General features: G+C 42.0%; 2 protein-coding genes across 28 annotated transcripts in view; both read right to left on the reverse strand.

Moving 5' to 3' along the window:
* Positions 1 to 827: 827 nt before the first annotated feature.
* On the reverse strand, positions 828 to 16,272 carry MACIR (macrophage immunometabolism regulator). Of its 2 annotated transcripts, none has more exons than XM_081213919.1 (2): positions 16,182 to 16,272; positions 828 to 3,103 (listed from the first exon to the last, which is right to left on the reverse strand). In XM_081213919.1, the coding sequence occupies exon 2, from the start codon at positions 3,080 to 3,082 to the stop codon at positions 2,456 to 2,458; it is 627 nt and encodes a 208-aa protein (XP_081070045.1). In that variant the 5' UTR covers positions 3,083 to 3,103; positions 16,182 to 16,272; the 3' UTR covers positions 828 to 2,455. The 2 variants fall into 2 exon arrangements, with proteins under 2 accessions (XP_081070045.1, XP_081070046.1); XM_081213920.1 differs by having other exon boundaries at positions 16,186 to 16,263.
* Positions 16,273 to 24,113: 7,841 nt separating this feature from the next.
* The window catches only part of PPIP5K2 (diphosphoinositol pentakisphosphate kinase 2), a 52,128-nt gene continuing 48,858 nt past the window's right edge, over positions 24,114 to 27,383 (reverse strand). For all 26 annotated transcript variants that reach the window (XR_014012758.1, XR_014012759.1, XR_014012760.1 and 23 more), the window contains 2 exons: positions 27,246 to 27,365; positions 24,114 to 26,735 (listed from right to left, as the gene is read on the reverse strand). Coding sequence is in view for 22 of the 26 variants with exons in the window: in XM_081212331.1 (XP_081068457.1) it covers positions 26,707 to 26,735; positions 27,246 to 27,365 (149 nt within the window). In the remaining 4 variants the exon portion in view is untranslated. The remainder of the gene's footprint in view (positions 26,736 to 27,245; positions 27,366 to 27,383) is intronic.

Genomic DNA, 27,383 nt, shown 5'->3' on the forward strand with positions numbered 1-27,383 from the left:
TCAGATTGCCAAGCACATTACTGAGCTGGTAACTATTAACTATAGAAGTGCTCAAATGGTTAGCGCAAGGTTTACTTTCACAAAGGATAAATAGATTGAGGATGTTAGCTACACTTGTTCTTTGACTGAGCACCTGGTGATCCTTAATATTTTGCACATCTTCTTTTTCATACCTAATATTTGATAAAGGCTCCGTCTCCTGATGTCCATGCGCCACATATAATTGTTTATCCACATCCTCAAATCCATGCTGAAATCTAATCCAAGAGACATAGATGCAGGTTTCATTATTTGCATTCAATATAAGAATTGAGGAGAATTCAGTTCAGTCCACAAACAAACTAACCTAATTCTTACCTCCAGGACTCGTACACAGATTGGAAAACCAATACTGTTTGGATTCTATACCTCTCCAAAATTTGCAGTACAGTTCTTAGCTCAATAAACACTCCCAAATGCAATTAAATAACAACAACAAAAATGGGTATTTTAGAAAATACTGTTATAAAGTTTACATTGATATACAAAAACATATTTAAACTAAATTAAATTAAAGCAGAACTTTGTGGGTTGTTTTTTAAATCAAATTATGGTAATGTGGAAATGGGACATAACAGATATACGAATAAACATATACAAAACTGACCATTTCCAGATTTATATTAAATTCAAAGGCCTGAACACTGGATTAAAGTTTTTCTTCTCTGATTGGAAATTCTGAACTTAATTGGCTTTGGGGGGGGGTGGGGGAAGGGAGTGTTGCCACACACTTTAGGCACATCACCAAGTGTCTAACTCTCAAAGCAACAACACACGCCAGGACCATATAAAAGTATGCACGTCATCCTTTTTATTTCATAGTCAACAATGTCGTTCCACAGGGTAAAATCAATAAATAATGTTTAATCAATAAGTGTAAAAACCCTCTTTGGCATTGGACGGTATTCTTCTGGTCAAACTAAAAGCTATGTAGGAATAGTTCCTTAAGAAATCATTCTTCACTACAATATAACGGTGCAAGTTGTAATAATTACTAGCGCTCCCTCAAAGTTAAACAAAATCTTTTGACAGATTCTGCAGGTTTGACATAACTGTGGGGGAAAGGTGTCAAAGATGAGACAAAGCCTAGTTTTCCAAAGCATGTGCTCCCTTCTCTAATTCTTCCCAAGAGATAAATAACCCTGTCTTTCTACTCAGAAAAGTCAGAACAGTGTCAGGAATTATTAGAATTATTCTTATTATTCTTTTTAAATGATTTTGTTTCACAGTCAATTTCTTCAAAATTGAAGCTTTCACTTCTAAATAACTTACAGATCAAAAACATTAAATGGTTGTACACTGCTTCAGTAATAAACTGCACATCCTAAAGAGACTAACAAACAAAATTATCCATTATTTTTAAATGCTATGGTTAAGCCAAGATAAATTAGGATTTTTTTTGACATGATTTTTCAAAGAAACATTTTAAATCAGTGCATTCGACATGATTCATAATCCAGTAAAAGCCTTCAAGGCTTTTTTTTTAAACAAACAAACAAACCCAAATCGCAAATCCAGGTTTAAAAAGTAGTATTCAGTGCTGTAAATAAACTGGAATGTTCAGGTGCAGTGCTAAAATGTGGTCTAGCAAGACCCTCCCCGCAACAATAATAATGTAATATGATAGTTCTAGAATCTAAACTAGTATTTGTATACTGCAGATGCAGATGCAGCTGTTCACGATGTATATACACAACATAAAGATCCTCATGTAGGTGTTAAGACAACTTTTTAAAAAGAAACAAACAAAACTAAATTAAAATCAGTTAATGTTTGCCTTCCAATATTCCATTTTTCTCCAAAACAGTTGAAGTTTGTTTTTGTTTTAATTACAATGAAATCAATTTGAAACTTGAAAAGTAATTCAATTACATTTTTTTAAAAGTTGTAGTAACTTAAGTACTCAGGCTTAATTTCATCATTGGATTTTTTTTTTCGTTTTGCTTTTTCCCCAGTGCAAAACCAGTTACGGCAAACGTAAACTGGATTCTTTTAAAGAGCACATGGGCTTACTCAAACATATTTTTCCTATGATGCAAAAGTCATTACATTTACACACATATGCTTAGTATTAAGTAAGAGTGTGGTTCAGTGCTTATCCATGAGTAATTTCTTACAGCAAGTCCAGTTAGAAACAGAAGTCATAGTACACCGATTTCCGAATTTATATCGTCACAAGTCCAGGTATCCATGTGCAAAACCCCGTTTTGTTATACTGTTCTAAAGATATCTGCAGACAGAATTTCCAAGTAGTTCCTTCTACGTGATTTCCACCCCATGCTGTCTTCACAATCTTACTCATACAAACAGCGGTCTGGTAACACTTTGCTGCTGCAGCAGCCAAGAACCCCGTGCATGGCTTGTCCACCTTGTAAAGAGCTTTTTGATGCGAAGATTAGCCAAGGGCAATTTATCTTCATGTGTTGTTCTGAGCAAACATACGGTCCCCTCTTAGGGTGAGGTGTTGGAGCTGATACTGAAGTACGTCTGTGTCGGCTGGTTCCTTGATGTTCATTCTGTCCAGATTGAGGTAGTCTAGGGATTTAGAGTGAGCCCTTTTACCCTTGAAAAGGCAAAGAGGCAAAGGACCGTGAAAAGCCTTGTAGGGTTCATAAGGTAGTGGCTTGGTGCATTTATCCCCTGAGCTGGGCATCCGCCTCCTTCTCCGGCCATTGATAGCCGGGATCTCGTAAGGCTGGTAGTACCTGCTTCTGGCTTTACACACCCGGGAGGAGCGGGAAAGTCCTGAATCGAGCTGTTTGGAACGCAAAGTAGGCACTACCGCTTCGACTTTGTTCTCCTCCCCTACAGTGCACTTCTGAGCTAATTTCAGCAACTCCTCCCCTGTCGTGAAGCCAACCAAATAGTTAGAATCCATGTGGAGGATCTGGTAGCCTGAAACAGTTTGGCGCATCGGCGAACATGGGGTGCTGGAGCAGCGAGGTTTCTCGGACTCGGCCTTGCCGGTGGCACTCACATCAGCAATAGGCAATGGGAGAGTAGCTAGGATAGACCTGGACTCCCCATTAATGTCAACTTCCATTTTAAATATGAATCGGCTAGCCTGGAAATACAAAAACAAAACAAAAAGCAGTTTGATTAGTGTGTTGCAATGCACAGAGCGGCATAATAATAATAATAATAATAATAATAATAATAATAATAATTTTTATTTATACCCCGCCCTCCCCAGCCAAGGCTGGGCTCAGGGCGGCTAACAAGCAATAATAAAAACAAGTTGAATGAATACAACTTAAAAACAAGATTAAAATACAATTAAAATATTGAAACATTAAAATATTAAAATGCAGCCTCATCACAGGAGGAGAAAGGAAAAAGGAAAAAGAAAGCGGGGGAGCCAGGTTGAAAACCCTGGCTCTGGTTGAAGCTAATCTAACTTCCTTAGGGCCCGGGACCACTAGGGTGTTGCTATTTATGGACCTTGAGGCTCTCCGTGGGGCATACCGGGAGAATTTGAGATTTGCTTCTTTGTGGCCGCCATTTCTCAAGTGATCCCAAGTTCCAAAGACTAGGCTAGGGTGGAAAACCTGCAGCTTCATGTTGGTGGGGGAAACCTGGGGGGGGGGGAGGACGGTGAGGGAGAGGGGAAGCCAAAACAGGCAGAGCAATGGAACAAGGCGGGGAGCTGTCTGCAAGCAAACAAGTTTAGACGTCTGGCAAGGAAAAGGGAAACCAGGTGGTGTGGGTAGAGGGAAAAGAGAGCCCCAATGGGCTAAGTGGTAAAAGGAACGTGTGAGGCAAGAGCGATCCATCCCTCCCCTAAGCAAGCGAGGAAGGGGGAGAAAGTGAGAAAGGGGTGGCAGAGAGAGAAAGAAGGGGTGGCCTGCCCTGCCCATTTCCAGCATCCAGTCCCCAAAGGAAAGGAAAAGTTGCCCACCCATGCTTTAGATTTTCATGGGCCAGAGTAAGGCCATGCATTGTAAGAGAGTTGGACTTGGATTCAAGTCCCACTTTTGTCATGAACCTGCCCTGTAGCCTTAAAGACCTTGCTTAGCTCCCAGGTTCTGTTCCCAAAATAGGAACTGTGGCCTGTCTACAATGTGAAGCCAGACACAATAACCACTGCAGAACCCCATGGATATGCAAACATTATATACTGTACACAATAAATAAGATTACAGTGAACACAATTCCCAGGTCTTGCCTGGTACTGAAGCCACACAACAGATCAGCTGAAGGCATTTTGACTAAGCCCAACTTGGACGTCTGAAAGAGAGACTACTAGCAAAATAGTAGATCTTAAGTTTTCGCATGCTCACAGTTCAGAAGCTGAACTGGTGGATGTGAAGGTCAAAATATCACTAAGTTTTTTTTGAAGACATACACACACATTAAAAAGCAGCTACTTTTCCAGAAGGTATCTTGGGCTTCCTCCTCTGTAGACCTCAGTGAGAACAGCTTCCTCTGAAGCTGGTCTGACCTTGTACATCTCCTATTCAAGAACCACTGAAGCAACTGGTGCATGCCAAGTGAAAAGCTACGAAAGTAATCTAACTACAATCATGTACATTTCTCATTACTTTCCGTGGGACTGCTTATTTATGTAAAAAGTCTTTTTCCACCTCTCAGTGAACATTACCTTTTTAACATCTGGTTTAGAGAGGGAAGAAAGTCAGCATGTCCTCACACAAACCTTCCAAAAGTAGATTAAGAGTACGTGATCCATAATCTGTGTTCACTGTGAAATGCTCACAGACAGCTAGCTGCCTGACCCCAAGAGAATCAGCAACCTTGATTGCATCTATCTAGTACTTGACACGACAAAAGCTTCAGGTGAATAGGAAGGCGTCTTTGAAAGTTATTTGCACTAAATCTACTATAGGGATGTCAAATCAAGTGGCAAACAATGATAGAGTCTTCCAAACATTTTTCAGTCATTTAGAAGCTTGCCTTATACACACACCAATCAAAAGAAAATATACTCTGAAAGATCTATATTTGTGACTTCTTTCTCAATCCTACTCACAGTTACTTGGAAACACATTCTGTTGATCTTTCATGGACTCATTTTTACTTTAAGTAAATGTATTTAGGTCTAAGATTCCAAGAAAAGGAAGCAAGATATCAATTTCTAGAACTAAAACCTACAACTTTTATAGCTTTAAGTAAATTTCAAAATGTAGAATTTCATACCAACAAAATACACATTTTAGCAATCTGGTTTATCTTTTTTCAAGCTGTAAAAAGAGGCACATCTCATCTAAACATATGCTCATAAACATTATTATAGAATACGTAATATATTGTCAAAACGGAAAGGGGGAAATCTTGAAAGCGAGTTTCAAATACAGTGGTACCTGCGGTTGTGAACGGGATCCATTCCAGAGGTCTGGCCGCATCCCAAGGAATTCACAACCGGAGGACCGCTTCTGCACATGCGTGTGGCACGTAGAACGCTTCTGCGCATGCACGTATGGCGAAACCCAGGAAAATACAGTGGTACCTCTGGATACGAACAGGATCTGTTCCAGAGCCCCATTCGCATCCTGAAGTAAACGTAACACGCGACTGCACGTCTGTGCGTGCGAGGGTCGCGTTTCGCCACTTCTGCGCATGAGCGTGACGTCATTTTGAGCGTCTGTGCATGTGGCGAAACCTGGAAGTAACACGTTCCGTTACTTCCGGGTCATCGTGGAGCGCAACCTGAAAATACTTAACTTGAAGCTACTTCAACCCAAGGTATGACTACTTCTGGGTTTGCTGCATTCGCATCCCGAAGTTTACATATCCAGATTGATACGTAAGCGGAGGTACGACTGTATTGTTATGGAAGCTGCAAATGTTGTAGTAATAATGCAACTGAATGGACTTTTCAGTGGTGGCCTCCACTTATGGAATATGCTCTCCCCAGGCACCATCACTGCCTGGCTTTAGACCAGGCAAATACACTGTTATTTACCCAAGTCTTCGGCCCTTAAATTGGAGGGTTAACTCATTATATCTATGGCCTCTTGTTGTGCTCATCCTTTTAAGTGGGATGGGTAGAATTCAACATTTATATATGCATATAAATATCTAGACTAAGATTTTAGGTTTTTGTTTTATTGCTGTTGTTATATTTGGTTTTAATATTTCTTGGGGGTTTTTTTCCTATTCAAATGAAATAAATAAATAATGTGACTGGGAACACAGAACATGTGCACAGCATGGATGAAAATAAATCCACTGCAGGTATTGAATAGAAAAAGCCCCTTCCTAGATTTTGAACTGTCTTCCTAATATATTCCAGGAAAACTGGAGCTTGGGTCGTATATACTGAAAATACCTTCCGCTCCTCCCCTCTGTTCCACTGCAATTTCAAATGTCAGCAGAGAATTGTCCATTGATTATAACCATCAATGCCCTGTGTTGGGAGAACAAGGACATAACTGTGCCACTCTCAAGGGCCTTGGCCAGTTTGGGAAGAATTTTTATGGTGTGTGTTTTTTTCTGAGCTGTTTAGGAGCAAGCTGACTCTAGGGTCAAAAGAAACAGGAACCTTTTTGTTTTATACCACAGTTACATGAGAGTAAGCATACTGACTTGAAAGATACACACTTCCTATACAAAAAGTGCTTTCATGAAGGAGACACTATAGAACAGAGATGTCCAACAGGTCGACTGTGATCTACTGGTAGTTCCCCATGGTGGATCTCTGACTCCTACCACGCCCCTTCACCCCACCCTCCATTCTTGTATGATCTCTGGAAGGGAAGACGGAGCTTTCTCTGTGCTGCTGTTTTGATCCACAGTGATCTTTTTGTGAGTGACTTTACCCCTTTGTCCCTTGCCTTTAACCCCCCCCCCCATGGAACTGCCCTCCCAAAAAGCTTTTTTTGTAACCCCTAAAACCCCCAAAATGGAGGTAGATCACTACCAGTTTTTAATTCTGAAAGTAGATTGCAGTCTCTTGAGAGTTGGCCACCCATGCTATAGAAGATTACCCTGAACCTTGGGAAAATGTTAAGACAGAAATAGTTTCCAGATTTTTAAAAATGTAAGCCACAATGCTATAGAAACATTTACCTAGGACTAAGTCCCACTGAACCTAGCAGGAACGACTTCTGAGTAAGTGAGCACAGAACTGCGCTGCATTTCATACAAACCAGGAAGGCCTTTCGGACATTGCTGGACTCCAACTCCCATCAGTCCCAGCTGGAATCATCAGTGGCCAAGAATGATGGGAGCTGGAGTCAAGGAGCACCTAGAAGGACACAGACTCACCGCCCCAATGTAAACTAGAAGGTTAGTAAACTGCACAAAACCTAACATCATTGTTTTGTCCAGGGATAGGGTGAGATGGGGAAACTGAATTCAGTCTAAATTTTGGTAATGCCACACCTCCAGCCCTTTCATAACTGGCCTCCATAGCACTTTCTCAAAATTCTAAATATGCCACTGGTCCAGAATGATTGGCAACCACTGAATTATGTGAATGGCTTACAAAAAAAAGAGTAAGTTAACAGCAGACCTTGATAAGGGTTAGAGAGGCTTTAGCCTCTACATTCCCTGCCCCACAACTACAGTCCCAATATGAACTGTGGGGGCCACAGCTTCTATTAACATTCAAAGAAAAGCTTCCATTAGTACAGTTTAATACAAATAGGTGGTGCAAAGGGACCAATCTGGGCCAGGTATACAAGGGGGAGAAAAATATTAAAGCCCCCCCTTACTGCACCAGGGTCTTGATCTGGATCACACATGCATATACAGGCACACACACTTGCTTTTAAAAAAGCAATTATGTGAATGGTGTCTTGTCCAGTTTGGCCTTAGACTGACTCCAACTACATTCATCCTAAAATAGTTTCCTCGTGTCAGTCTGATGAGCTAGCAGCCCATGAGATGAATGCAAGAAAAGGCATCTCTGGAAACAATGGTATCATAAGCATTTTACATCACAATGGAGATTCAGTTTCTGACTATAATGGCAAAACTAAGAACCTTGAGGAATGGTACTGAAACATTCTCAAGATCACAACACAGATTAGGTATGCTTTTACACACACACACACACACACACACACACACACACACACACACACACAAAAATATATTGCTACTAAATAAGAGTGACTGAAGTTGTGTTAGGTTACTACTGAAGGGCAAAGAAAGATTGCAGAATATACTGGTCGACTGTAGGTACAAAATTAGAGGTTAACATTTATTTCCAACGGTCAATCTGAAAGTGAAAGGTAGTAAACTAACCAGATGTTTAATCTCTATTCCAGTTACAACTCAACACCTCAAGAGGCTTGAAGTCCTCTGAAAGGCAAGTACAAATAAATGCTGAAAATGAGCACATATTCCATAACGCTAAACACACCCATAAAATATTCAAATCTATACTGCATGTGCTTTCACATCCACAGGATTTAGATTAATCGAGAAAGCTGTAGTCTAAAAATCACCTGATATCTTAATGAGGCAGGATTCTCAATATAATGCATCTGCACTTTCAAATGACAAATCAGTCATTTTACTGATTTTATTCCTGGACTCCTAAATATGATTTCATATGATGCTATTTTTCTCTTAATTTTTTTTGGTTCAATTGTTGTGTTTTTAACATTTTTATTGTAAGGTGCCTTAAATGGAGGGATAAAAATAAATACCCTGAGTACAGATAAAGGCAACGGTGCCTAGCCAGTGTGGTGTAGTGGTTAAGAGCGGTAGTCATGTAATCTGGGGAACCGGGTTCGCGTCTCCGCTCCTCCACATGCAGCTGCTGGGTGACCTTGGGCCAGTCACACTTCTTTGAAGTCTCTCAGCCCCACTCACCTCACAGAGTGTTTGTTGTGGGGGAGGAAGGGAAAGGAGATTGTTAGCCGCTTTGAGACTCCTGAAGGGGAGTGAAAGGCGGGATATCAAATCCAAACTCTTCTTCTTCTTCTTCTAGCAAGATCAACTTGGCTCACTTTCTGCACCAGAATTATGTTCTCATTCAGAGCAACAGTTCTTCAGACTTCTTACTAAGTCCCGACTTACTCTGTGCTGTATCCAACAAGGTCATCCCATCAGCACAAGGACTTTCATTTGTGCAACTGAACATCCCTTCCCTCTGCCTCCCCCTGTGGGATGGGGGTGGGTGGGGGAAGGAAATGATGTTGTGTGAGCAGAAGTCATTCATGGAAGCATGGCAATTTCATGGCATTGCCCTCTGTGCCCCATGCTGCATGCAAAAGCATACCCATGCAAACATCCCACATGCCCAGTCACATTTAAACTTCCAGTGTTAGAAACTAAGATATATAAGCTAGGTGCCAAATGGCTCCTTCAACCAGGGTTACAGCCGCCAAAACTGAATGCCTATTTTCTGTTTTGGGGCCAGATGGCTTGGAAGTCATATTTTTCCATACGACTTTTTGGTTCCTGAAATTCATTCTGATTGTTCAGATAAAATATGGTGGATAGAATTCTCCAGGATGTGTTGCTAGTGTGTGAAAACAGTCAAGATTCAAGGATCCCCAGGCACACACCTCCAGATGGTGGAGAAGTCAGGCACCATTCTGGTGCCTGGGCATCTTCACTAGGTTGCAAGTGTCTGATAGCCAAGAGCAAAATGCACCCAGCGCCTAGTGAATTTCTAATGCTGAACATAGCTGCCATGAGTGCTGATCCACACACATATAGCGTTGGCATGACGGCAGAACACCTGTCCAGTCTGTGGGTCACTGACATGCCAATATTACACATCCATGTGCCACCCATAGTGTGTTACATATGACAGGAAACATGTAGAACACCTGCACTTCCCCCATGGCTTGTGTCACAGAAGATGCATTCTGTTAAAAGTCTTTCATGGAAGCCTGACTGCAGGCATCCAGAAAAGCCAATTTGTCAACTTAAGTTACTTGTATTGAGACAGGATTTTAATTTACCTGTTCAGAAGCTGTTTACCTCTTAATTCTGTTGTTTATGGTGACTGTTACCTGCTGCAATTTTCTCCTACATTTCAGTGATGTTTTAAGACTGCAACTTTTGCTTTCAATCGGGCCTTGAGCATGGTTCCCAACAATGGAAAGGTGTGATATGGCTATGGGTATTAGGGAATTTTTTTACAGCACTACTGCTATAGAACTCCCACCCATACTGACAAGCTTTTGTAATATTTGCTCATTTTCTCCTGCTTTACTGTACAAATAATACTGGAAGGACACTTGCTTTCCATGTGTTGGATGTGTGAGACGTTATTATACAGAGATCTTTGGTATTTGGCATGACAGCTGACACTAAGAGTGTGGTTGTGTGCTTTCAGTTCTACATGTATTGCACATGCAGGTGGCATTTGTGTACAATGTATGTATGCGACATATCTAATAGACAGACAGGATGATGCACACACAGAATAATGCACACACATACACAGAGAAACACTTGTGAGCACAGAGATGTGTATAAACAAAGAGAACTCCATGTTGGCAGGTGACTGAGGAAGTGTTGGGGATGGGGGAGAAGACAGATTATTGATAACCTTGTTCTCACCTTGGCCCTATTCACTACAGACAAATAGCTTTTTGTTGCTCTCCTGTAGCCCATACAACTGAAAACAACTTTCTTGACTACGAGCTCTCTCCCAAGACATTGAAAAGGAAGCGTCAGCCAGGACAAGAAATGGGCTGGGATTTCACATGCCATCAACTGCTCCAGAAGCTTCCAGGACACACAACATACATATCTATCCATGAATCTAGGGCAGTCATGTTTTGGCTTTGAAAGGGATAGCAGTCACTGAAGTCCCCAAAAACTGTTGCATGGGCAGTCAGTTTTCTGTTACTGTCCATCTCCTTAGAGCAGAATCCCTGATAATGTAACATTCCATGGAACACAGTGTGAAAGCCAATGATGTTAAGAACAGGAAGGTAGTCAGCACCACTGGTCCACAGTTCTATCAAGAAGCACAGTGACCTGTGAACGACCCAAGACTGTCAGACATGAGGATGTGGTTGAAAACATCATGGAATTCCTTGTTTACATACTCTCAAGTGATGATGGAATTATCTCCTCTAAATACTGCAACTTGTCCATACTGTCATAAGTAAAGCACAGATCTCTTGGGCCTATATAAGATATCAATACTGGTGAGAAAAGCAACAGAAACATTTTCCCTCATTGTATTTGCCATGAAAAATATACATGGAATAATTATGTTTCTCACACAGGTGATTATTTAAACTGGTTCATTGTGAAAAACGAGATCATTTTAGCCAGCCTTAGTCCCTCGCCACTACTATCCCTAAGCAACAGATGTTTCCTAATGCTTGCAGCGTGCAGTTACATTCAAACCCAATGACTGAAAGCTTTTTACGTCATGCATGCGCATGCTTGCGTTTTGTGGGATTTGCCAAGCAGAACCACTTGCCTGTATTTGATTAGACAGTTCTGCATGGATCTGTGTACACAGGATATATCATTCCGGCTGCATTAAGCACCCCGGACACAAACTCTGGCACATATAACAAAAGACTATAAATAGCTTTTTCAAATCAGACCTGCAGCATAACAACTCTGGCTGTTTCTTTTAACTGCGATAGTTTTTCACAACTGGGGCTTGCAGTATTTCTTTTGATGAAATGCACACTTAACCACCATAATCACACAGATTAAACCTCTTGAGTCATTTAGCACCCGTGCATTAAAACTCCACAGAGGGGCTTCCAAGATGGCACCAGCTAGCCCCACTCCATAGATGCAGACTTCCACAATCAGTGTCATTCTGAAGCAGGGTCTGGGTGTGGGGTGTGCATATGGGTGTTATATGCGCAGGGCTCCCTTCACTGAGATAGGAACACTCACCCATTAACACAGTAGATTCATATAGTGGACAATAACCAGAAAAGGCGGGAGAGAAGACCTACAGCATGGCTTTTTCTGCAGCACCCTGATTATGGAACTCCCTTTCTAGTGAATCTCAAAATGTTTTAATTCACCCAGGCATTGAGTACCTGAAGTTTTTAGCAGCCTTTGAGGTTGCTGGTTTGCGTTTTAGTTTGTGTATTATTTAGGGACGCGGGTGGCACTGTGGATAAAACCTCAGCGCCTAGGACTTGCCGATCGCATGGTCGGCGGTTCGAATCCCCGCAGCAGGGTGCGCTCCTGTCTTTTGGTCCCAGCACCTGCCAACCTAGCAGTTCGAAAGCACCTCCGGGTGCAAGTAGATAAATAGGGACCGCTTACCAGCGGGAAGGTAAACGGCGTTCCGTGTGCTGCGCTGGCTCGCCAGATGCAGCTTTGTCACGCTGGCCACATGACCCGGAAGTGTCTGCGGACAGCGCTGGCTCCCAGCCTATAGAGTGAGATGAGCGCACTACCCTAGAGTCTGTCAAGACTGGCCCGTACGGGCAGGGGTACCTTTACCTTTAGTATTATTTAACTTAACGTTGTATGGCTGCCCTGGGCTCCTTCTGGAGGAAGGCTGGGATAAAAACCCAGTAAATATACAACAGTGGAGCCCTATATCCCCCTCATCGGGTCACCTCTGGATTGGTGCCAGTGTCTAGTATGAAAGGTCAGCCAGCATGTACTCAGAAGCCCCTTCACACATTAGTTACCAGAAGAGGACTAATGCAACTTGCAAATCAAATTGTCTTTGTACACGGATGACCATCTGTCATGGATGATTTAGCCGAGTTTCCTGCATTGCAGGGGGTTAGACTAAATGACCCTTCTATGATTCTGTGATAAAACTTTTGCTTCATGGGTGCTCCAAAAACGTGCACAAGTGTATTGTAAATGAGATAGTGAAGATGACACAATACACTACACTCCCCATAAACATCATAAACACAATGCTCAAGGCAGTCTTTGGATTTTGCTAGTTGTATACAGAGCTTCTGGGCCTAAAGAGAACTCAGGATTTTTGCATCCAAGTGGGTTATGATTTGAGATGCAAAATTTCTGGAAACTTTGTAGCTGTGGGGAAATGAACTTTTTTTGGGAGGGGGGATGAAAAGATGCAATATTCCCTTTTTAAAAAGCACCCTTTATATATTGAAAGTCATTTTTTTACTTTGGGAACATAAAATGTATTATGCATAACTCAGTTTACCACGTAATTATCATGTCTGATATATTAGCAGTACAGTTTATTTAGACAATAATTACAAATTGAATTTGTTTTTTAAAGTTTTTGTTAGAAATGTAACTACAAGCTACTGCCAAACTGTAAGGAACCTAACATCTCTTTGGTTTTGCCTGTTTATGAGGAACAGGCAAAAACAGAAACCATCAGCATCCAAACACAACCAAAACAAATTATTATTTATAGTAAAATTATTTTATCACCTCTAGTTCTCCACCGTGTCAAGCAGACATAAACCATCCATTTCCATATAAAGAGCTGAGAAAAAGGGGATGGAGGACAAAACGAATTGAGTACTATATGAAATTTAATCAGTCTCTTTTTCTAAGCTATCACTATCAGTTCTCTTTCTTCTTATTTGTTATTGTATTAATCAGGGGCTTCCAACAATTGAAGATTTGCCCCAGATTGAAACATGCTTCTACTCTTTCAACATGTCAATTTATTTATTGATTTGGTGCATTTTCAAGCATAGGCCAGTTTATTTTACATGCTGCAAAAAATGGAGGGATCTGAAGTAGGTAATAAACATGAAGACTCAGAGTCTGTGTTGTGCAAAGGCCTTGTCTCTCCGTTGCAGGAGGAATATTGCTTGGCAGAATCCCAGACTCCTTGACCAAACACCTGAAGATGTTCTGTGCTCTGCAACATTTCAAAGCACCTTTCCGAGGCCAAGCCCCAGGTGTACTGCCTGTTTTGTAATCCAGTCAAATGAGGAAGCTATCATCACTTAACATTCTGCCTTTAAATCTTGGATCCAAAGGATCTGTAGCAGCATGAATTGAGTTGCAACAAAATTATTTTGCTCTGTACTTTCTGCCACTCCCAGTACTTTTGAGGCCTAGTCAGAAGGAAAGAAAATGATCCACTATGCCAGCAAGTCCACAAGCAAATAAGATACTGGATCTTTCTCCCCTCTGCTGTGACAATGGCTGTGCCCTTCAAGAGGCAGAAATGCATCTTCATTTTGCATTTGAGAGTTGAACTCTCAAAGTACAACTCAGGACTTGCCTGTTCTTAGTATACTGGAATTTTAAGGATATGATACTGTACACAGTATTACATAAGTCTTCCGGTTACACAGTTTTAGAATTCTTTTTTGGGGAGAGTACTAAATATATTAAAAGTTGTTATGAAATATTTTATATTTATTTTATAAATATAAATATATAAATATAAATTTATATATTTAAGAGTTATATTTAATAAGTCTTTTTTCAGAAAAAAACAAAGCAAAACAAAAGGCTTTTGGGGAGGGGATCAGTTTTCCCATGGATTTTCCCAGGCCTTCACACTTCTAGTCGTGTTGTAGGTATACATTACTGATAATGCATTAGAACAGAGGTTTCTGGAATTTCAAAATATGCATAAATACGGGTAGCTTAAGGTGGCAGCAAAGGGGACCTTTGCTAGAAATATATAATAGTTTTGTAATCTGAAAATGTTTTGTACTTGGGCAACCACCATGGCTTATCATTGCTGTTGAATCAAGGTGTTAACCTTTAACTTCCTTTAAAGCTACAACCTCTCTCTTGCCATGCGTGGCTCCTGGTCGCCAACATGAAGGCGCTTCTGCAGAATAGAGATGCAGTGAAAATGGTATGCAACAGTGAAGATCAGACTCCATGAGAACGGGGTCAGAAAGATTCCAGTCTGTCATGCAGAGGAATCCTGGCTGCCAAGAGCTCTCCATAGTGCTACTTCCTTTTATGGACAATGAGTCAAAGCAGCAGCACCAAGGAGAGTCATTGAAGCACGCTCAGAGAGAGGGAGACAGCACACAAACTACGCTTCAGCACTATTCCTTGGCACAGCTTCAGTACTCTAGCTCAGCAATGACAGAGATGCATTTCAGCAGACTGAGAGGCAGAGGCTGCACAGCAGCAGGCAACTAATTTCGGTCACCTTATTCGCCGAAATTAAACTTGCAGAAGAACAGGCAGTGGGGCGGCACCTGCTTTGTTTTAACGCTTTGCCATTTCTTTCTGCAAGACCTTGGGAAACACAAAGAGTGTGGTGTAGCTAAACAATGTTGCTACCTACAAAGGCCTGCCATTGTGTAGAAATGTTTGGCATTTTCTTGCAATGGAAAAAAATAGTACATGGCGCGCGCCCCCCTTGCAAAGCACAGAGAGCAGCGCAAGATCAAAGACCCTCATGCCACACTGAAATAAACAAACACACATGGATTGCACCTATAAGTCTGGACTTCATATTGTATGTAGCATATATTGCACAACCTAGACAACATCTTACTGCATATACAATTGCAAAATACTGTGCCCATCTAAGTACAACAGCCTTAAGAGAGGCCACACAATACTACATAACTATTGGCATACTCTAGCAGTTTTTTTTTAAAAATCCTGCTATCCAGAAGCTAGAGAAGAGAGTGTGTGTTCTAAAGCCTGGCACATGTGTTGCAAGGCTGACATTTCTGAGCACATGCCGTATAAAAAAAACCATATGCACATGATTTATGCTCAGTCCGTAGAGACACACTTAACATAATGTATATAACCTACACAACGTGGAATAGTTTTTTTCAGACCGGCACTTGAGGAAAAAACAACACACACACACTTTGTGAATGCAAATGTATTATCTACTTATGGGCGCACACAAAGCACCATTGGAAACAATATTCCTGAAAGCACGAAGGCATTTTGCCTTTCAGACTTGGGCTACATCGCGCCAAGGAAGCGGACCGCCAGAATCCCGCGGCGTGTAACGAAGGGAGACAAACGTACACACAACCCAAATGTTTACAAGCGCGCGCGCGCCCGCAGATACACACACAGGCGGTGCGCTGCACCTCGGTCGCCGGGCGCGCGCGCCTCCTCGGCCGCTAGACCTCCTCGCCTCGCGGGCACGGCTCTCGGCGGAGCCTCACCCAGCCCTTCGTTTCTCCCCGGCTCTGCTCACGGGGCTCTTCCCAGGTGCAAAGGGCGCGCCTTCTTGGCGCATCCGCAGCCGCCGCCGGCCTCTCCTCAGCCCAGCCCACCCCGACCTTACTCTCCTTGCCGCAGCGGCGGCGGCGCCCCCTCGCTTGCTCGCCTACCTGCCTTCCAGGGTGCCGGGGCCTGAGGGGCCGCGTCCCGGCCGCCGGCGACGCTGCGACGGCGAGCGAGCCAGAGAGGAGAGGCCGGCCGCCCCGCCCCGCACTCTTATTCCGCGGGCCCGGGGCGGGGATTGTGTGTCTGGCGAGGCGGAGGAGCCACTCCAGCGCCTGCCTCCCCGTCCGCCTGTTCGCAGCTTCTGGCCCGCCCACCGCCGCCGCCGCCTCGCTCGCCTTCCTGCCTTCCTTCCGTCCTTCCTGGAGAGACGGACTCCGGCCTGCAGGCGGCGCAGGGATTGGCGAGTCCTTGAACCTTCTCAGGCTCGCGGGGGCCTTGGATGGAGCCGCCCTGCGAGGCGGCAGTTTCGGGGTCCCTGCGCGCGCCTTTGCGCTCGAGCCACCTGATGGAGCAGGTGGCGACGTCCCCAAGGGAGAAAGGGCAAGTCTTGGGGCGCCTTAAAATAGGGGCGTGGTCAGGATTTATGTAAAGGGAGGGAGGACACGCGCCTGGTCCTCCTCCTCCTCTGCATGGCTCTGCCTAACTGCAGATTCGGGATGAAAGGGCTCCACCTTAAAATACTTCCGTTGGACCCCAAGGACTCAGAAAAAAGGCTGCCCCAAATCTTCAGTCATTCGAAAACTAGGAAGTTTAATAATAATAATAATAATAATAATAATAATAATAATAATAATAATAATAATAATAATAATAATAATAATAATAATATAACATCGGGGAGTTCCTTTCATGTGGTAAATGAGTCTTGCAAAACTACAAAGAACACACCTGTTTTCATCTTTTTTGAAAAAGGAAAAAAAACAGTGCTAAAACAAGTTTTCTTGCGTTTGCTGAAAACCTTTTCGGCACTTCCTTCTCAAATTCCTTTTTCCAATGCAGTTTTCTTGTGCATATTCAGTAAGCATAGCCCATTCCTATTTTTAAATATTTGTATTTTTATTTACTTGATAGTTGGGGGGCTCTGGCTAGACTCTGTAACTTAAAAGACTAGCAGGTTGGCAGCGTGAGCCTGGCCATTCGTTCCTGGAAGTAAACCACACTATTTCTGTGTGTTGCAGCCTTATTGCAGTGTAACTTTTTCCTTTAGCCTGCGAAAACTTAAGTAACAGTAAAGGCCTCAAGTTGCCAGAAAGATTCCCATCAGGTTCTTTTTTATGTACCTCGGCTAAATGCTATGCCAGGGGCGTTGCTAAGTACGTAATCAGGATTGGGAGCGGGGATGACAGTTTAGAGATGTGAATGCACATATGCAGCAGGGCAGCACATCCATGTGGCAGACTGAGGCACATGGGTGCCCCACTCATCCCTATCGCAAGAGAAGTGGTCTGAGGTGATCTTGCAGGAAACGGCAGCTGTGCAACCCTGGTAAGTGAGGCTTCAGGACAGGGCGGCAGTGGCAGTTCCCATTTTGCCTCAGGTAGCAAAACAAGATGAGCCACCCCTGCTGTGTAGGGATGCCTCTGGCACATTCAGATGGGAGGTGGCTGCAGTCTCACAAGCATTGTGCATTACAATAGACCCAGGGGCTCTATATGCTAAATTTATTGGGGTGGGAACAATACAGTAGCATAGGAAGCTTTCTCAGACCATTGATTCATTTAGATCAGGGGCCAGCAAACCTTGTGGGGGGCCGGACTATATTTTGAAGGGGGGGGGGAGAACGAATTCCTATGGCCCACAAATAACCCAGAGGTGCATTTTAAATAAAAGCACACATTCTACTCATGTAAAAGCACACAGATTCCCGGACCGTCTGCGGACCGGATTTAGAAGGCAATTGGGCTGGATCTGGCTCCCGGGCCTTAGTCTGCCTACCCATGATCTAGATCAGTGTTTCCCAAACTTTTTTGGGCAACGGCACACCTGTTTACTGAAAAAAAATCTCGCGGCACACCACCATTAAAGCCCCGCCCCGTGACGTCAGCGCGCAGCGTCACGCCGGGAGGGACGCACGAAAGTGAAAGTTTTTTCCCTCCCCCCTCAGTCCCTCGCTCGGAATTCAGCTCGTTTGGGGCATCGCTCCGGCTGCTCCCTCTCCCGCCGCGCAGGAGCGATGCCTCTCTCTGGCTCTCCCTCCGCGCAGGCTGAGGGAGGGAGGAGGTGCGCGTGTGACCCGTCTCTGCTGGGAGACCAAACCCAGCGAGGCAGAGTCGCGCGGAGGCGCCCAGGCAGCGCTGCCGGCTGCGAGGAGGAGCGCCAGGCAGCAGCAGGCTTCTCCTCGCCGCCGCCGCCCCGCCTCTCGCCGCCCGACTCGCCCGCCTCCCTCCAGGCATCTCGCGGCACACCAGCCAATGTCTCACGGCACACTCGTGTGCCGCGGAACACCGGTTGGGAAACACTGATCTAGATCAACATTTTTTACAGACTGGCAGATGCTCTCCATGAGTCAATACTACCTTGAAATGCAGGTGACGGAACCTGAGATCTTCTACATGCAAAGCAGATGTTATGGCCTTTACCACAAGGAGATCCGGGGGGCTGCTGCAAAATAGCTTTGCCTTGGGTTACCCCCCCCCCATTGCTAACAACTCTCTTGCTGACATGGCTGAACTCTGCAGGAAGTTGTCTTCACAAAATAAAAGGGCATTCTGCCTCAAACATCTGGAATTAAGGGAGCGGCTTTCAGAGGAGATGCACAGCTTTATTTATTACATCTGCAAACCACCTTTCTTTGAAGGACCTCAAGCCAGTATGCATGACTCCTCATTTTTATTCTCAAAACAAACTTGTGAGGTCAGAAGTAAAGACAGAGTCAGCCAGTGAGATTCAAGGGTGAGTGTGGACTTCAGTCATGCTTCAGCACCCTTCAAGATACTAGTCATTCAACTTAAGACGGTTACGATATGGCAGTACCCCTTTTCCTATTATTTCTCCACTTTTGCTTTTGCAAGGGGCTCCTATGACACTGTCAGCAGGTGGTATCAGACAGGCCCTTCCAACTCACTTTTTTTCAGCCACACTCATTTACGTATCTGCATATTTGGTGGCAGTGGCGTGTGTGTGTACTATTGCAGTCTATTGACAAAAATAAGGAAGTGGTATATTTCAGCATTTCCCCTTTTTTCTTTAAATTTAATTTTGTTTTTTTAAAACAGGAAAACACATTGCAATATCCAGTTGCTGCACCCTAATAGCCATTTGCCATTTGCTATTCCATGTGTGCTTAGATTTATGCCTACCTTCGTCTTTTTAAAGAGACGACTTATGCACCACCGTTACCTCTTTAAGAATTATGTTGCGTTCAGGTACTTTGTGCATTAGCATGCTAAGTCTAATTCACTCCTTAGCCTTGGCCTGATTTGAAGAAAAATAGGTCATGCTAAACTAAGAATAAGGATTAACATTAGGGAACTATGTTACCGTTTACACTATCATCATGCCTACGGCAACTCTTGGCAATGAACAAGGACCTGCACATTTAAAAGTATTGCTTTTCATTGCTGGGGTATTGAAAACTGGCAGCTATGAACCTTATAATTCCTATATAGGAATTTAGAAATACTTGCAATGCTGTATTGTAACCTTGTTTACCTAAAGAATCCTTAGCAAATTCATTCTGCTTTATTTTAAAAATTAGCTGATAGCAGAAAGAAGTTTCTAGAGGAGCAGTTCTTGTTTGCTACAGCAAAAACACTATTGTGGCATCTTTAAGACTTAACAAATTTATTATGGGGTTGGTTTTTGTGGACCCGTTCATCAGTTGCTTCAAGTACAATCCTAAATTGGCAGGCACACACATGCACGCACGCTCTCATACTGAGAAATAATCTACCATAGGGCTAATCTAGAAGGAAAAAAATAACAGAACACCACTTCTTATTGCCTATCACTCCTAGGTGAAACCACTCAAACGTGTCATTAATGATCTACAGCCCACACCATACAATGCTGCTTACCTGCAGTGTGCCCTGGGGGGTTATTTCTAACAGAAAAGGCCCCCAAACTAAAATAGCTACTCTTCAGCATTAATGGGTCACATAGCAGGAAGACAGGGAGCAGGCCTTGCAACAAATCCAGATACAAACTTTGTTCCCATATCTCATGAAAGTCCTGTGTATGTAACAGTTGTATTAGCAGGCAGAGATTTAACATGCTAGGGGATACTGAGCCAGGTGAATTTTTGCTTGTTACACATCTTACAAAAAAGCCCCTGGATTTAATAGTGCTATCAGTCAGGATAACCTGTTTTGCTGTTTACAATTGGGCAGTAATTTCCACACACACACACCCATGAACAATGTACGTAGCACCATCCTGAATTAGCAAAGCTGTATTTAGACATTTATATGTCCTGTGTAGGGTTATCTACCCCCCCCCCCCTTTTATGAGTCTCAGTGTTCTCTACTTGAAATGTGACTACGGAGATACAAATGTGATGTAGTTTTATTTAGTAAATATTTCCATATGCAACACTCACCAGTGGGCATCAGACCCTACTTTTCCTCCTGTCTTCATGCATGAAGTGTTCAGCTGTATAGCAGGCAGAAGTTCAACATGCTGGACATTATACCTGTTGAATTTTTGCTTGTCACATGGTGGTAATTCAGAGACTAAAAACATAAGCTACCTGCCTGTACACCTGACCAAGTTTTTTAAAAAAACAACAGTGATATTGCATTGGGGTGATTGCTGCCTTTCCCTAGTGGCAGAATGGTCAGTCTGAAACCAACTCCCACCTTGTGGTAAAGGTAGAAAGTGCAACATAAAGAGTATTTTGGCCTCTGCAATATTGAAGAAGCAATACGACTACATTCCAGGGTTCAAAGGCTTCTCCAGTTACCCATTTATTCCATTTGCCACTGATTGCATGAAAGGTTGTATCCTAATATAAAAAAATAGCGCTGAATGTGTGGGGCGTTATATGCTCTTTATGAGCAGTGAATTACATAGGCATGGTTTTGATATGTGGATTCTGTCAAATGGAAGATGAAGATTTAGATTTTTGTTTAACAATTATAGCTCTACCTGTGCAAATCTGAGCAAGTCAAGAGAACAGACAGCATAAAACAGCTTACTTAAAAAAAATTGTTTAGCAGAAACCTAAAAAAAGATAGTGAGCTCATTTTACCCTAACATAGAAACTAATCAAAATCAGTGTGCGCACTTTAAAGATACATTGCCACAAAGGAAATAGGACAACACAAACACTATTATGCAATGCAGGGAGAATAATTAATTTTATAATGGAATGATTTTAGAATGTTGTATTATTTTATTGTTGTTAGCCGCCCTGAGCCCGAACCAGTATGTTTCCATCTTCCTTATAATACATATTAGTAATAACAACAACGAATGAAACCGCCATGGAGACTGAACACCTGAACACCTTTGCCACTGGATACTGAGACACAATTTTCCAAGGAAGTTTTCACCCTTATTTTAACTAGTAATCTGCATTTTCCTTACCACCATATAATACAAACAGTGCAAGTGCAGCATGGTGTAAGGTTGGCATAGAGCATTAATGGTTGTTGCAGTACTGCAGCAAGGTAGTGAATGAATGGTTGCTGTGTGAAATGGTAGTAATTAAAATGTACATCTTTCTCTGAGAAAAGTTCCACTTGGTCTGGACCATCTCACTGATACTAGGAGCTATACAGTGGGGAGAAAAAGAGACCATAGGCTACTTGATTTCAATCAGCTGGTGAAGAAATTCAGATACTGAATTATTTTGACTAAAATATGCTACCAAAAATGTCATGCGCGCGCGCACACACACACACACACACACACACATATAAATGTCTTAGACTTTTGTATTTCAAAATAGCCAGAGAACGATTTAGAGATATATGCAACGCATAAAACATCTGGCAATAGAAGGAAAAGGAAAAGGGGGGAAAAGAAAAGAAATATTCGAACATATGCACTGAAGGCCTTAGCTTTCTCCAAATAATTTAGATGGAAAGTTTCCCAAAACTAAAAAGGCAGGAAAAACATGAACATGTTTCAGTGGGTGTGAAAGCAAGGAGGGAATGGGAGATGAGTGGGAAAAGGCTTCTTCCAGCACTTTGGGTCACTAGAATTTTAAGCCTATAAGAGAAACATCTCAAAACCCACAGAAGGAAAAAGTACAGGAGGTCGGTCAGAATCTGTGAACAAGAAGTGGTTCAGAATCATTAGAAGCATAGCCTGTATCAAATGAAACATATTTTCCAACATAAGTTTTTTTGGGGGGACCTTGTTATTTGTGCATGAGGAAACCACTTTGGTTAGTTTGTTACCATTATAAGTGAACAAGCAAAACAGACATGTACATTAACTTAACACACATGCATTGACACATACACTTTACCTGTACTGATGTTAGTGGAAAAGTAAGGTATTCTACATATCCCTTAGTAACCATATCAAGGGCTATTTCTAGAGTATTGCCTTTGTGGAGTACTGCTCAAATGCTAAACCATACTGACCATTTCTTTGAGTAAATGCTTTTTTTTGGGGGGGGGGGGACATCTGGGCTCCTACTATCAGTATAACAGCTACAGATGAAATATAGCCAGACATGTAAATTGCAGGTTTGTTTACCTATCACTACTTTTCTTTGTTAGTGTGCTTTTGCAGTTACACCCATCTGTGTAAATGAATGCAGCACAATTAAAATATATACATATAACAATCACCTTTTTTTTTGCAGCAGTGATTGCAAGCTTTAAGTACATTTTATGGGCCCTTTCTTACAAAAAATAATAAAGAAAAAAGAGTAAATCAGCATTGATCTTAGAATTAGTATTTTGGACACAAAACCACATCAGTGGCGCTTATAAAAAGTCCTTGCTAGTAATAAAGGTAAAGGGGCCCCTGACAATTAGGTCCAGTTGCAGATGACTCTGGGGTTGTGGCACTCATCTCGCTTTACTGGCCAAGGGAGCAGGCGTACAGCTTCCGGGTCATGTGGCCAGCATGACTAAGCTGCTTCTGGTGAACCAGAGCAGTGCACGGAAACGCTGTTTACCTTCCCGCCGGAGTGGTCCCTATTTATATACTTGCACTTTGATGTGCTTTCGAACCGCTAGTTTGGCAGGAGCAGGGACCAAGCAACGGGAGCTCACTCACAGGGATTCGAACCGCCGGCCTTCTGATCGGCAAGCCCTAGGCTCTGGTTTAATTCACAGTGCCACCTGCATCCCTACCTGATGAATTTTTCTTCAACAGGGTGTTCCATAGACAAGGGGCCACCACTGAGGTCATTTCTCAGCATCTGGCAGGGGCAATCAGAAGAGGGCTTCCCTCAAGGATCTCAAAGCATGGCCAGGAACATACATGAAGAGGTGATTCTTCAAATACTGAGGCCCCAAGCCATGAAGGACTTTAAATGCCAAAGCCAGCACTTTGAATTGGGCTAGGAAATGTACTGGAAGCTAGAGAAGGTGATAAGAGTACTGGCATAATATGCTTGCATCAACATTCCCAGTCAGTAGCCTTTGCTGCCATATTCAGTACTTTTCCAGACATTTTCAAAGCTCAGTGTGCAACACGTTATTGGGTGAAATTCAGTACTGTACAAGTGGAGTTCTTCTTCCTCACCTCCCTCCTGTAGTCTTCACGCCTCCCTTCAAATCTCCCAAGTTTTCCAAATCTCTGAAATAGATCTTTTGGGGTTACAGAGTAGGGTTGGGGTAAAGCGGGCGTGTGGAGAAGAAAGTGCAAGTGGAAATCCATTCTGCTTACACATGGACACCACTGGATACAACCAATCATAGCAATCTAACAGGTGGTCACGCGGGCACAGAACACAAGGACATTTCCAACTCACCTTTCTCATGCAAAATATTAATGTGTCAGGCCTAAGTGTTTTCCAATATAAAGTGGTGCATGTCTACCGCAATTTATTTTAAACACTTGTAGTTTATTAGAATGGAAAAGTAAAGTGAGAGTTAAGAATTTATTATAGAATACACAGAACAGACACTATCTGTTGCTATTGACTCTTTTATTTAAGAGCAGATCAAAAATATGCCAAAGCTTTGGTTGTCTGGAATGATACGCACACTTAAATTATAACATTTTCTTATAGAAAAACAGTAAACATAACTTATACATTCAGAGGTGAGCAAGACAAACATTGTCCATATTATAAACTTACATTATAGATAATGAAATGTTTGCAATGAGAAGTTAAGAATCTATTGTATATTTGGTATCTTAAACCATACTTAAGAATTTATCATATGACCTCATATGAAATATGCACAGCAATGCAATGGCAAGCATAATTAGCAAATCCACTCTCATGGACAATTGCCAGGATGAGAATCAGCCTTTTTAAAAAACACAGAAAACAACAACAATTATATTTGAAGGTAGGTCTCCTGGTATTTAACAGGAAAATATTGCTGTTGATGAGAATCACATTAATATTAATCCCTGGGTTGGACTCAGATTAATTAACAGAGTACACTCACTGAGAGATATAGAACAAGTTAGTTAAGCCTCATTGATTTCAGTGGGTCCAAACTGACTAAGCCTGGACCCAATCCATTATATTTTATAATGAAAATAAAAGGCATTCAATTAATCATGTCACAAAGGAAATCTTAGGACAATTGACAAACCTGAATATGTTTTGAAAGAACACCCAGATTTCTCAAGATTTTCATAGCACTAATAAAATCTTCAGCTGTCTTTAACTAACAGCAGAGATGAGAAGGACAATGATGGGAACATTAGCTGTATTGGTTTATGTTCAAGTGTTCAGTGCTGAAACAGTAATTATGTAGATTTGGTAATGTTACAATTTCTTTTAATTTCAAAACTTGACAATATAATCTGCACATATAGAAAGTTCCCAGCATGGAATATTAACAGACCAGCTGTTTCAGCTTTGATGAAGCCCTGTAATCCACACGTGAACCATGCTTTAAGCAGTATTCTGCAGAAATCTCTTGAAGAAAGTCATCTTTGCAACAAAATAGAAGAGCATTTAGGAAAAGTGTAAACAGGAAATTACTTTTAGGAGAGGAGCTCATAAAGCACAGACACTAACAACCAAAGTATATTTGAATGTCAAGGGCCTGGTGTAAACATACAAAGAACAAGGAAATTAAAGGGCATGTCATCTGCACCCAGCATACCTATACCCAAACAAAAAAATGCTCTCTTTGGAAATGTATTTAAAAAAGAGATGCTCCCAGGTAAAGACTAAGTGTGCCAGGTGTCAGTTTAGGCAACATACTAGTAATTAGCTCTTAATTCACAAATACAATACAATAGAGACCTTTAATCACCTAAGCAGTACCAGAATTGTTAACCTGTACCTCCATATGGCTGAAAGCAACAGGAAGGCAGAGATATTCGCAGAAGCCACATTTAAACTGGGGTAGGGATCAAAAAACAATATTTTGCACTCAGGTATAAGATTGAAATACTATCCCTGACTTTAGCCCATTTAAGCAGGACTACCATGGACAGGAGTCAAGACCAATGTCTTTTCCCCCCAGCACAGTTGCTGATGAAGGTGAGTTCCTTAAATTTGGTAGTGGGCATATGCCAGGCCCTTCAGAACTGGAAGCAAAATATTTCCCTATAAAACAATGGTCTCTCGTGTTGCAGGTGTTTTTTGTTTTAATGTTTACTATTTCATCTGCCTTTAAGTTACTTGGAGCCTTGAGAAGTTCCAAAGAAGGTATTGTTCAGCCACTTCATATTACAGTTTTCTGCTGTTTTTCAAAAACTGGAGTCAGGCTCCAATGAAAACTCTCTGTGAAATGAGTTTCTTCCTCATAAAATAACACAGCTTTCTTTCTAACAATGAACCTTTCTAATATTACAATTATTATATTAGCACTTAAGTGGCTCAAAGTAATCTGACCTTTTATTTTTCAGGTAATGGTGTATGTACCTTCAAAGTATGAGGGCTTAAGTGCTTTTCATTTATCATCCAGCTCCATTATGCATTTCTACCAGAGGGGAAAGAACCAACCACTGAGATGCTGTCACAGATTGACATTCATAAAGGCATCTGTTAAGCAGAGTCCTATTAATGTGCTTTGGTGATGAATAAGTTTTCATGTCCGGGCTTTAAGATCTACTGTAGGGCAAAAAGGAAATGGTGGCTTTTTCTACCCCTCTCCTATCTCCCTATTAGCTGCTCCTTTATAATGCAAACCAGTATGTTAGGCTGTTTTGGTTTGTGCGTTAATTTAGGACAACAAAGATGGTAAATGTCATGTGCAGTTTCTCTGTTAAAAGATAACCATTTCCTTAAAACAATGGTGTAAACATCTTTGCTTTTCATACTTTAGAAACAAATAAATCACCTTTCCTGAATATATACTATATATGCACTTCAGTAATTATTTTATATACAGGGAAACACATACTTACACAGAGAGAAATGATTAGCCTTTTAAAGCTAACTTATTTGTCTACAAAGAAATATACACTGCTAAAGATGGCATTGGCAGCACCTTCCAGTTTTGCTTGAATTGCTTCATTTCTTCTGAGACAGTTTAACCACCAGTGCTAAACAAGTATTGTTTTAACTCTTTTTTGGCATTTTATGATGTATCAAACAGGAGGCGAAAAAACACTGGTACCTGCACACAAGCAAAACAGAATCATGTTTCTTATGGTGAATAATAATAATAAAAAGACATGATCAAGACATTTTAGTGTCCGTTAGCTTCCAGGAGGAGAAACTTAAAACACTGAAACCAATACAACTTTGGCTATGTCATGCCCAATATTACGATATCTCTGAAACTTGACAAAAATAAAATTAGAAGGATGGGAGCCCGGGGCAGCCTTTCCCTGGTCACTGTCTGAGGTGAATGGGAAGCTGCTGCCTCCCCTCTGACGAAGCCTTACTGAAATCATGTGGTTGCAGGTTCCAGTGAGATCCTGTGAGAGATCCATGAGATCTCGCTGGAGCCCCCAAACCGCTTTTTGTCTAATGCATCATAATGAGACAGAAAAATAAGACCAATCCACACCAAAATGCTCTCAAATTTCTTAAAGTATAAAGCAAAATGATTCTGAACAATCTCAGACGATTCTTGTTAATAATTAAGATGGATGTGAAAAGGTTTTTTTCAAGTATTACTTACTTGACATAGTCGAGGAACATTCTCGCCTACTCAAAGGGTCTTCTTGTGGCGTTGGTTGGATTTTTGCAGGGGTGTATGTATTTAAAGAGTTTTTTCTTGCATCCAGAAATGATGGCGAAGCTAAAAGGGTTAATAAAA

This window comes from Podarcis bocagei, assembly GCF_964188305.1.
Source record: "Podarcis bocagei genome assembly, chromosome: 11".
Classification (NCBI taxonomy): domain Eukaryota; kingdom Metazoa; phylum Chordata; class Lepidosauria; order Squamata; family Lacertidae; genus Podarcis; species Podarcis bocagei.

Excerpts from the sequence above, each read along its gene's own strand:
- MACIR (XM_081213919.1), bottom strand. The coding sequence starts at position 3,082 with ATGGAAGTTGACATTAATGGGGAGTCCAGGTCTATCCTAGCTACTCTC.